At 34.3% G+C, this 11,138-nt stretch overlaps 2 protein-coding genes across 3 annotated transcripts; one reads left to right on the top strand and one right to left on the bottom strand.

The window, feature by feature from the left end:
* On the top strand, window positions 1-4,067 carry LOC105158939 (random slug protein 5). The gene is made up of 6 exons (XM_011075856.2): window positions 1-271; window positions 1,510-1,629; window positions 1,758-1,934; window positions 2,195-2,293; window positions 2,423-2,665; window positions 3,367-4,067. The coding sequence occupies exons 2-6, from the start codon at window positions 1,555-1,557 to the stop codon at window positions 3,754-3,756; spliced, it is 984 nt and encodes a 327-aa protein (XP_011074158.1). The 5' UTR covers window positions 1-271; window positions 1,510-1,554; the 3' UTR covers window positions 3,757-4,067.
* On the bottom strand, window positions 4,707-9,889 carry LOC105158938 (2,3-bisphosphoglycerate-dependent phosphoglycerate mutase). Of its 2 annotated transcripts, none has more exons than XM_011075855.2 (9): window positions 9,383-9,889; window positions 8,434-8,705; window positions 8,057-8,280; window positions 7,619-7,737; window positions 7,378-7,534; window positions 7,196-7,297; window positions 6,988-7,107; window positions 5,089-5,141; window positions 4,707-5,006 (listed from the first exon to the last, which is right to left on the bottom strand). In XM_011075855.2, exons 2-8 carry the CDS (start codon window positions 8,702-8,704, stop codon window positions 5,094-5,096), a joined length of 1,041 nt encoding a protein of 346 aa, XP_011074157.1. In that variant the 5' UTR covers window position 8,705; window positions 9,383-9,889; the 3' UTR covers window positions 4,707-5,006; window positions 5,089-5,093. The 2 variants fall into 2 exon arrangements, with proteins under 2 accessions (XP_011074157.1, XP_020548663.1); XM_020693004.1 differs by lacking the exon at window positions 9,383-9,889 and adding an exon at window positions 9,277-9,296.

Genomic DNA, 11,138 nt, shown 5'->3' with positions numbered 1-11,138 from the left:
TCAAGCATTGTATTCTACTCATAATTTGCAGAGTTTCGCACATGGTGTGCGCCATCTCACACACTTCCAACACTGTACATCACATTTTTCTATAGTTTATATATAATCGTCAAAAACAATGGCTGACCCCTCTCACTGTTTCGTTACCCAAACATGCCCGGTTTGAGGGTTGACCTTAATCTCTCTCGCTATTTCCGATTTCTACATAGATATTAAGATCCCTCTAAGCCTTCAAATTCATCCTTTCAACCAACCCAAACTCCATAATCAGGTACTTCTTCTTCTTTTTTCTTGCTGTTTTTTTCTTTTCTTTTCTTTGCTTTTTTGGGGGGTGAGAGGGGTGGGGTGGGGTTATCCACTTCAAATCTTTCATTATGCTGCTTGTTTAAGTTTTCTGGGTAATGGGTTCTTTGTATTAGGTTCTCTTTTGTTGACTTTTTGTAGTTGATACAAGTGATCAATGCCGAGTCTACTTTGGTGTTGCACGACTAGTATTTTTTGTTATTCGAGCCCATTTGATCTGATTTGTGTTTGATCGCCTAAATGTTCATCTTCTGTGATGTTTTTATTTTACTTTAAATTTCTGAGGAATTATTCATTTATGTATTGATTAAGGCTGGAGGATAGGTGCTTCTCATGCATTGCAGTATCTTTTTTTTCAACTTAAATTTGATATGTTGATGTGCATAACCCTAGCTAAATTAGGAGTAAATTTGTTCTGCAATGTGTATAATCACCTGGGTTCTGACTTTTGAGGTATTTAGTGCACAGTTGCAGTGATTTTGTTAGGTACTGAGAAGTATTCGAAAAACATTTAAAAACTGGCCAAACCTAATCGGATAATATTTCCACGACGACTATCAAGTAGTCTTTTATTTCCTTTATTTCATATGCATTTAGCAACAGATCAAAAATTATTGCTGACGGAAGATTGGATCAGGAAAGAATGGGGAGGGCTCGTTAAATTATCTTGACAGCAATACAATATACTTAAAACAATATGAGCATTGTATAGAACTGGTCCTCTTTGAGTACCTGGAATCTGAAGAAAGAGTTGGATTATTAGAGTAACTGCTATAAATGCGTGTTGACTAATTGGACGCTCTACTGCTGTGCTAGTGAAATTGCTCAGTTGATCATCTCATTTATTGCTAATACGATTTAACAGTCTCATTAGGAAACCTAACTGGTGCAGGCGTTCAATGAATTGTGTGGTCTAGCTACTTACAAGTTCTGTTATGTTGCATCATTCAATAAGTTGTACAGCCATAAGAGATGTGCATATATGCATTCTTTGCATATTCTTACAATATACTGCGGCATTTTCTGTGTTAAAGCTTGCATGGTTATATCTATCTGTGAGTTCAAAGAGCATAAACTCCGAGGAAGTGATATTTCTTGTCACTATTGATTTTACTTATTTTTTTGGTGTAGAACTGAGTACTGTTTTGGTATTTTGTTTCTCCCATTTCTGTTTAATTATATTAAATATTTCGTGGTTGATAACAGAGTCAAAATTGCTCAAGTTGATCACTTCAAAGAAAAGATTACATTATGAATACAGGATTAAAGAAACCTGCTCTAGATGGCTGTGAAAATTCTTCATCTCCGGAACTACAGCAGGGAAAGGTCTTGACTCTCTAGCAACCCATTTGCAGACACATGTACCTGTGTGTGTGTGTAGACATGTGTGCACACACAACACACAAAAGCGAACCATATTATTGCTATCACATGATAATACCTGGATATTGCAGATTAATGAGGTAAGACGGTTAATCGGGCCACTGTCTGGTAAATTGGCCCTTTACTGTTCTGATGCATCAATCGCGAGATACTTGAGAGCACGAAACTGGAATGTCAAGAAGGCTGTTAAAATGCTTAAAGCATCTCTTAAGTGGAGACTTGAGTACAAGCCAGAAGAGATTAGATGGGTAATTCCGCTTAATGTTTCCGAATAGAAGAATATATTTCGATACTTTTTACAGTTGTGACTTCAGCTCAAACACGTGATATTCACCACTTAGACTTTGATCGGATACTTCTTTTCATTTCTCACTTCACTTTCCTAAAGTTGGTAGTGTCCCCCCAATGCTGATCTATGTGTTGTTTTAGTGACTTCTCTGTTTAGCACTGGTAGTGAAATCAGAATCTGTCTTGTTTATTTTTTCATATATCTGCGATTGTAATGTAGGATGATGTTTCCATGGAAGCCGAAACAGGAAAGATTTATAGATCGAATTACAAAGATAAGTATGGGAGGCCAGTTCTCGTTATGAGACCTAGGTGCCAGGTTAATCTGAAACTCCTTAACTCTTGCTGTTTGGTTATGCATCTAATTCCTCATCTTCATGCCCAGCTGTTGAATTATATAATGCAATCCCTTTGTACTTGACTCTTCTTAATTTGCATATGCATGCAGAACTCAAAATCAATAAAAGGGCAAATTAAGTATTTGGTTTACTGCATGGAGAATGCAATTTTGAATCTTCCTGAGGACCAAGAGCAGATGGTCTGGTTGATTGATTTCCATGGCTTTAGTATGTCGAATATATCAATCAAGGTAACGCGGGAAACAGCTCATGTCCTGCAAGACCATTACCCTGAGAGGCTAGGTCTTGCAATTCTTTATGATGCACCGAAGATATTTGAACCATTTTGGACGGTATGCTTCTGCTGATCATATTTTTCACGGGTATGCATGTAGAAGTTAGATGCATTTATATATATGACAGTGCATGTCAGAATTGTTTCACAATGCTTTGACTATAGGATTTTCAATTGAAAGCTTCCCGAGACTTTCTTCTGTCATCAAGTTATCACCTTCAGTTTTCATATATTTGAAAATCATTGAGATAAATGATTTTGTTGCATTGACAACTCAAAAAAAATGGTTAAAATTTTAGACTCAAGGGTCTATGGAAAATCATCCATTCTACATTAGACAAAGCAGTAGTATACATCCCTACCAAACTATAGCTTGTTATGTATGATTCATGTTGTTTCATTATTCTTGACAGAAATGGTATTTTCATAAGGTCAAAATTTGATCCAATAATGTCAGCCAATGCAAATAACCATTACCAAGAAATAATGAAAAACAACTGATGCTTGGTGACATCCAGTTAAAGCTCTCACAAACAAAACAATCAACATGCAAGCTCAATCCCTCAAAATTGCAGGGTTTGTTTCATGATTTTCTTTTAAATACTTGGCGTATTTATGCTAATGTGTGGTTGCCCTGATGTAACTAGTGTGCTTCAGGAGAAGAGCAATATTTGCAGTGCATATGACTATTGTGACAGGGAATTTCTTTTCCTCCCAACTATGGTTTTACTTTCCATCAATGATGTAGCTTTGTTTCAGGTCGCAAAGCCCTTCTTGGAGCCTAAAACGGCCAACAAAGTCAAATTTGTATACTCAGACGACCCTAACATAAACAAGATCATGGATAACTTGTTCGACATGGAACTTGTGGAGTCTGCCTTTGGTGGAAAAGATGATGCAGATTTTGACATCACAAAGTATGCTGAGAGGATGAGAGAAGACGACAAGAAAATCCCATTATTCTGGAGAGAAGATGGTTCTCTGGCTGCAGCTGTACTGCCTGTTGTGACAGCTTCCCCCAGCTTAGAAACTACAAACTCAGAGACGGAGTCAGATGAATCCGATGTAAAAGCAGAAAAGTTGTCATCTCCTGGGGAAGAAGATGATGCCAGGTTGAATGACGAATCTCCGCATGTGAAACACACATGAGTGGAGGTCACGGACATCGTCTGACAATTTACAGTCGACTGACTTTGAAATGTTCCTTTGACTTGAAAGTTTAGCCATATCTTTGCAATCCACTGGACTGGAGCTGTGAACACCAGTTCTATTCCTGGGAAAGAATGTCAGCAAATATTTTTTCATTTGCTGCTGGACTTTCTCTCTTGTGTAAGCCAGTGGCACTTGCTGCTTGGACTGATATGTATGTGTTTAATATTGGCTGGAGCATAAGATATGATTCAGTTTGTACTCCAGGAACCATTTGTGAAGAGTTAATAATGGATGGTTTATTCTGCTGATGAGTTGGTTATGAGATGTTTTATGAGTTATATTACAGGGGAGCTGGAGAGCCAGTCTTTCCTCATAAACCTTGTTGAATGGGTTTTTGAAAACTGAGCACTCCGGACCTTGTTGGATGGCTCGAGTGATATTGGAGAACCATGTGGAATGGCTCAAGTGATATTGGAGGGGAGTTGGGGAACCAGTAGCCCGACCTTGTCCGACTGCTATTGCAGGAGAGTTGGAGAACCAGTCGCTTTCATTCTTAAAACTAAAATAAGAGAACACAACATTGTCAATGAGCCTTGCTTAAAGTTAATGCATCAAGACTTTACAATTAAGAGTTCTTGCACTAGAGTTCTACATTAATTTTATCTACTTTTAAGAACGAGTTCTTTCTATATTATACACCATTGACTGTTCATGATTTTGCATATCAACACAATAGCATCAGTTTTCCTTTTACGAGTCAACTCTAATAAGTCACCAAATTCAATAACGTCGGATTCAATGTGCTATTTTTACGTTAATGAGCATGCAGAGTACCCAAGTGTCTATTTCCGTGGTGCAAAGTGCATATACCCCAGAATATCACATCACTATGCGATTTTCATTCATAGTTCACATCAACTTGAGCCAAGTTTGTGTACCGACATCGGTTGAGCGAAGGAATGAATCATTTATTCGATATCACATATGCACGATGAACACCGTTACAATACACGATGAACACCGTTACAATACGGCACATTGATAAATAAGATATAAAACTATATATATGATAAATCTTACATAAAGGGTGTACAAAACTAGATCATACAACATTCCTCGAACAGTTCTTTCTCCAAGTTTCTATAAGAGTTCACATACCACAATCTATCAGAAACCACTTACAACTTAAGCTGGCAAGAGAAAGCAAACAAAACGGCTTTGGGTCAATAGATCTCCGCTCCATGCAGCTACGGACAAGAAATGAGAAGTCTTAGATTGAGGCTTTGATAAAAGAGTAGAAGATAGGTTGAGCCATAAATTTACTCGTACCTCCATTAGGATTGGAGCATTTCATCTAACTTCTGCCGGTACTGAGCCAACCTCTGCATTTGAGCATCAAAAGGAAGGAGGGTTAAGACTCACATTATTTCAAGAAAATATATTCGAGAAAGTAATAGGAGTAGAAAATAAAGTGGTAATTAGAACTGCAGGTAATGATTCTTCTGTGTGTGGTTTCTCTCTAAGGCATACATATACATTCCCTGACATTTTAGTCCAAAAATTTGAGTTGAATGAAACGTCAAGATTTACATGGAGGCAATTCACTTAACATAGCTGAAAGCATTAAATCCCATCAAAGAATTTCTCATGCAATGATCTCTATTATCTAAATTATTATTGTAAAACATCAGCTATCAGTCTAACTAAGCTGAGATGGAAGTATAAGGAAATGTCCTTTCTTATCTTTATTTATGGATCACTGAATACATTTTCTGCCTTAACATGAAAAACTGGATATACTTTTCTGGAGGCTGAAATTGTATCTGTGTTGGTCTCCAACATAGTATAGATCTATAATTTAAATGATAAAAGTGCATTCTGGTAGATATTTGTTTGACACTGTCCAGAAAGAAGGTATTTTAATGATTTGGGATCAACAAAAAATATTGATAGAGTTCGGCCAGATAACTACTCCACTTCATACGGGAGTGTTTGGAAAAACTTCTGCTTTTAGAAAAGTAATTTTTGTAGAAAAAGTTCAAAATTGTAGCAGAATAAAATGTGGGTAGTATTTGTAAAAAAAGTGAAAAGCAAACAAAAGTTAAATTGGATGGTGTTTGGAGAAAAATCATTTTAAAACAAACTTAATTTATTAAAGACCATTTTCTCCTCATGCCATAAAAGATACAATTTTTGCATATATTTGCACTTATTGTTTGTCAATAATAATTATTTTCCCATAAAAATAATAAATTTTATTTCGATTAGTATACTTCACATTTAATTTTTTAAAAATATAAATAGATAAAAGTGAATGCTTAATTTAATAATGCTCACGCTGACTAATATAACTATTAATTCATACACAATAACTAAACTTGCATGATTGCAAAAAAAAAATTATATCTTTGATCATTAACCATTTAATTTATATTTTCTAATTATATAGGAATAATCAATTAGATAATAGAGCAAATAAAATATAAAAATCTAAAATACTAAATATGTGAAAGTGTAAATTTTGATTACTATTTAAATTATTTAAAAATTTCAATATCATTTTTAAATATGCAATTTAAAAAATAAATTAAAAACATAAAGTTGAAGTAAGATTATTATTATTATGAGGATGAAGTAGTAAAAAATAAAGTTGAATTTATTTATAGAAAAGTCAAAGCAACTAAACGCACCACCAAGATACTTCTAGCTTTTCGCCTAAAAGTGATTTTCTTGGCAGTTTAGAAGCAGATGCTGACATCCCCACACCTTAAAAGTGCTTTTTGAGAGCCACAAGCTCAAAAGCGCTTTCTCAAAGCTCTCGGAAACCCTCCCTACATGTTATTCAGATCTTTCATTGCACATTGTTGCCACACTTTTATGTCACATTAGAAGCTTACCCTTACCTCTTAATTTTATTAGATTAAATATTCACAGCATGCAGAAATAAAGATACAAGAAAGATGTCAAATTTGACGAGTGTGGTAACCAACCGTGACATCAGTCAACGTTAGAAGATATGAACCTCTTTAACATCTTTGGTTTCTAGTAGTCCAACAACTCTATATGTCAGACCATGTGAAAATGCATAATTTCCTCAGAAACAAAAGTATCACCAGAATACGACGAAAAGAATGAAAACATTATGAATAATTATGAAAATAGTTCGAAACTATTTACATGGTTATTGACTGAATCATGTTAAGGATGAAGAAGAAAAAAGTTGCATACCTTAGTGTACGCATAAACACCTGCTTCATTTGGTGCCACTGGACTACCTCTGCGAATAAAGCTTCCCTCCTTGAAAATGTAAAGCATTGGTATCCCAGTAGATAGTTCCAAGCTGATAACCTGACAAAAATAAACATATAGCTTATAGTTCTAATCCTTGGAAAGTGAAATAAACTAACAGCAAAATTCACTCGGTTTGAAATCCCACCTCTTGAGAAGTCAGCTTGTCCAGATACATAATAATGGACCTGAGTGAGTTACCATGGGCGGCAATCATTACATTTTTCCCAGACAAAAGCTGAGGTTCGATCTGTTTCACTAAAGAGTTAATTCCGAAGTACCTTGAACAAGCAAAGAAATACAGATATGCGGCAAATTTGACTTCCTTACATATTCTTTGAAGTAGGCAACAGCTCTCTCCGCACACATTTCCAAACTCTCACCATTTGGTGGAGGTGTATCATAACTTCGTCTCCACACATGAACTTGCTCTTTTCCATATCTATCAGCCGTTTCTTGCTTATTAAGGCCCTGTAATTCTCCATACCTACAGGTAGTAACTCATAGGTTACAAATAATACAATGAGTCAACAAGGAGGCAGTCCTGAAAATTGCCTAAGTCAATACTTACATTCTTTCATTTAGTTGCCAAGCTGTTATAACTGGAATACACTGCTTCTTGGTTTCTTCACTGAAAATTTGGCTCCATGTTCTTGCTTGTTCACTCTCATTATGCAAAATAATAGGAACCTACATACAGAGTAGTAAGTTACTTGACTTGTCAAAACTGTAAGCTTTAGGATGATCAAAGCCTGAAACCTCTACTTCAGTCAGAAAGTAGGTAAAATGCACTGCAAAAAATCCGTACCTAATAGTCGAGAATATAATGCTAAGCAAAAAAGCAGTGTGACAAGCCCAAATCATAACAAGAAGTCCTACTATCTAAATAGCCTAACCTTCTAAAGTATTAATGATAATTCAATCAGATTGTAATGAAGATCCCAATATATGTTATTTTCTTGAAGTAGAGCATAAATTCTAACTGTCATAAACTGTTCTGAAAATATACCTTCTTGCGACGGTGTTCAGTCATGGCAAGCATAGCAGTCATTTGTGCACGAATCAAAGCAGATGTATATATCATGTCTACAGGTATATTGCTGATTCTTTTTCCGGCTTCAATAGCCTCTTCCACTCCCTTCCTGGTAAGTGGCACATCAACACAACCCGTGAAGAGGTTCTTCTCATTCCACATAGATTCACCATGCCTAATCAGAATCAGAGCAGCTTCATCTGGAAAAATCCCAATATTAGAAAAAGATATTGGAAAGGAAACAATCATCATTCTATTGATAAAACGGATAACGATTCTGCCAAATTCTAGTGAAGTTTTGGGCTAGTTTATTTCTTTTTGCCAATAAGCTAAATCCTAGAGAGATACATTACTTGATTTCTTTTTTGAGTCACTTGTCGAGTCGTTTGATGGGGATGACACTGGTTCAAAGACTGTAGTCTGCGAAGCCGAGGCTTCAATTACACTGAAACTTCTCTTTCTAGAGCAATAAGTTCCTCTCCTCAACATAGCAGTATCTAGCTTCAATCCCTTCGAAATCAACCTAAATGAAGCAATTCCATTCTCCTGATTGAGGCCAGAATTACTAAAGTAACCATGAGATTGAAGAGTCCCAATTGCTTGATGAAATGCAGTTGCAGCCATTCTGAAGTGAAATCAAGGTAACAGAATAAGTCAAACAGAACTTGCTGACCATTGGACCATACGATCATTCCCATATCATAACAGTAAACACATATACATTTATCAAATTCAAGCTGCAAACAACAATCATCTGAATATAGGGATCAAAAGTCCGACAAATTAAACATTTCGACATAAATCAAGATGCCAGAGTGAGACCAGGAAGAAATCACCCATTTTATTCTCTTTCAAGAAGAATCAAGTAAGTTTTTTCCTTATCAAAACAAGGCTCAGTTTACAAACTACTCTATGCATTGACACTACTCCCTAAGCGCAAATGTACCACACTACATAATTGGAAATTATCAAAAGAAAACATCAAACTAACACAATTTTTAGCCTAAAAACAACTCCGTAACAAAGTTAGATCTAACAACAAATTTCTACCAGTAAACATGCCCAGCATATCATATATGGAACTGTTATTAACCTAAAGAACATAAAGAATTTGTTTTTTTACCAAAAACACAGAATCAGGCAGAGCCCACAATGAAAAAACACAGAATAAAATTAAAAAAAAAAATGAAACTTACATGAAGAAACGGAGAAAAACGAAAAAACAGAGAAGAAAAAGAAAATCAATAAAACTGTTCAGCAGTGCAAAATGAGTACAGAGGAAGAGAGACAAAGAGATCTTACATTTATATAAGGGTAAAACAGCACAAAATGAATCAAGAATCAAAAGGGCTGTTCGATGAAATCGAGGCAAGAGTTTATTTCAAGGAAAGGTGGCGGAGAAAAAGTGGGCACTGCATTAAATTTTTGAAAACATCAGCTAGTACATTAGAGAACTCAACAAACAGAGCATGCAGTTTCTTTGCTTGTTGAGGAATCTGAATAAGCGACTGAAAGATCAAGAAAAAATGGGGATGGTGATGGAAAATGGTGTAGTGGAGGCGTTTGTTTTTCTCCTGTTGTTGTGAGTTGTACTCTAGCGTACAAATCAAAATAGGTTGGTGAAGGAAGAGGGGCAAAATCCAAGAAAGAGGAAAAATGACCCCTTTGTCAGGTTGGCGATTTGGAGTTGCAAACGGACAGCAAAAGGGCGTGTGGCGTCTCTGACTGACCAAATTTCAGAACCACTGTGTGTTCTGTGTGTTTTCTTAAATTGTGTTCTTGTTCTGAGTTTTGGTAGGTAGGTGGATGTGAAGTTTGTGTTTGGCTGAATCAATAAATATAATACAAAGGTCACTTTCGTGTTATTAGTTTTATTATTTTATTATTTAATAATTCATTGAGAAATAATAGATCTGATAATTGAGTATTTCTTTAAGTAATTTATTTTTTCTTAATTTAAGTAATATAATTAGTATCCATGCTAAGATATGGAAGAATTGTATTTATAATAAATGATAAATAAAATAAAACAAATTATTTAAATTTGGAAATATAAGAATAAATAAAAGATAAGTAATCTAAAATTTAAAATTAAAGTAATTGAAGAGTATGAAAATCAAATTTATATGGAACATAAAAATTGATTTAAATTATTTTAATAGCTGTATTACCTATAAAAATTAGTGAATTTGGATTAAAATAATCAATAGTAGACTTATCTGAATTTAGATAGAAAATTTAAAATAATCTTTTAAGTGGAAAATAAAAATGAGTTTTTAAGTATTATTAGATATCAAAATAAAATATAAGTTATATTATTAACTAATTTATTTTTAAAAAACTATTGAATTTTTCAGATATAATTAACTACTAAACTTATCTCATTTTTAAAGAAATAAAATTTTAAAAAAAACTTTTCATTTTAGAAGAGATCATATGTTATTTAGTTAAAAAGATAAAATAATTTCACTATAATTAGATAATATGTAATTAGTTCTTTATTAAAAAATAAAATCAATATTTCTAAAGTAACCAATATATTATTATAATTCTAAAGAAATAGAAAGAAACGTCAAAGCTAAAAAAACGCTAATGATGCGCTTCTTCCGTCTTCCTCCTTCTGCAAACTGTTCTGCAACCACGGAAGCTTCAGCACCTTGCTACAATAATATTCAACATGTAATACAACAATATTTCCAAATTAATCCACAACATCAAAACAAACAAACAAATAATAAAAAATAATATGTAATTATTAATAGTATTATATGATTTTGATACGATGGTAAAAAAACAGACTTTATATATTTTAAACATCATGGACCCCGTCTTTTGCCACGATGTTAGTGGGCCAAGAGTACATCAACGATTTCGGCCCGGATCAATAAGATTATTATTTTTTTATTTATCAACCTTAGAAAAATTAGGAATTGATATTATATATTGACAAAGTCAAGGTAATTTATTAGTGAATGAATTACATTTACCACTACTTTATTGATTTTTAAATAACTCCGATGAGCATTTTGTATTACCATCTATGATTTTCTGTTGACCT

This window comes from Sesamum indicum, linkage group LG3 (genome assembly GCF_000512975.1).
Source record: "Sesamum indicum cultivar Zhongzhi No. 13 linkage group LG3, S_indicum_v1.0, whole genome shotgun sequence".
Taxonomy (NCBI): domain Eukaryota; kingdom Viridiplantae; phylum Streptophyta; class Magnoliopsida; order Lamiales; family Pedaliaceae; genus Sesamum; species Sesamum indicum.
This window is presented reverse-complemented; position numbering and strand designations above follow the sequence as displayed.

What these genes read in the sequence shown, in the direction of transcription:
- LOC105158939 (XM_011075856.2), top strand. Translation starts at nt 1,555, where the DNA reads ATGAATACAGGATTAAAGAAACCTGCTCTAGATGGCTGTGAAAATTCT. An exon ending in CGGAACTACAGCAGGGAAAG is followed by an intron (nt 1,630 to 1,757) that starts GTCTTGACTCTC and finishes TGGATATTGCAG; the next exon opens with ATTAATGAGGTAAGACGGTT. An exon ending in AGCCAGAAGAGATTAGATGG is followed by an intron (nt 1,935 to 2,194) that starts GTAATTCCGCTT and finishes ATTGTAATGTAG; the next exon opens with GATGATGTTTCCATGGAAGC.
- LOC105158938 (XM_011075855.2), bottom strand. Translation starts at nt 8,704, where the DNA reads ATGGCTGCAACTGCATTTCATCAAGCAATTGGGACTCTTCAATCTCAT. An exon ending in ACAAGCTGACTTCTCAAGAG is followed by an intron (nt 7,108 to 7,195) that starts GTGGGATTTCAA and finishes TATTTTTGTCAG; the next exon opens with GTTATCAGCTTGGAACTATC. An exon ending in GTGTTTATGCGTACACTAAG is followed by an intron (nt 5,142 to 6,987) that starts GTATGCAACTTT and finishes GCTCAAATGCAG; the next exon opens with AGGTTGGCTCAGTACCGGCA.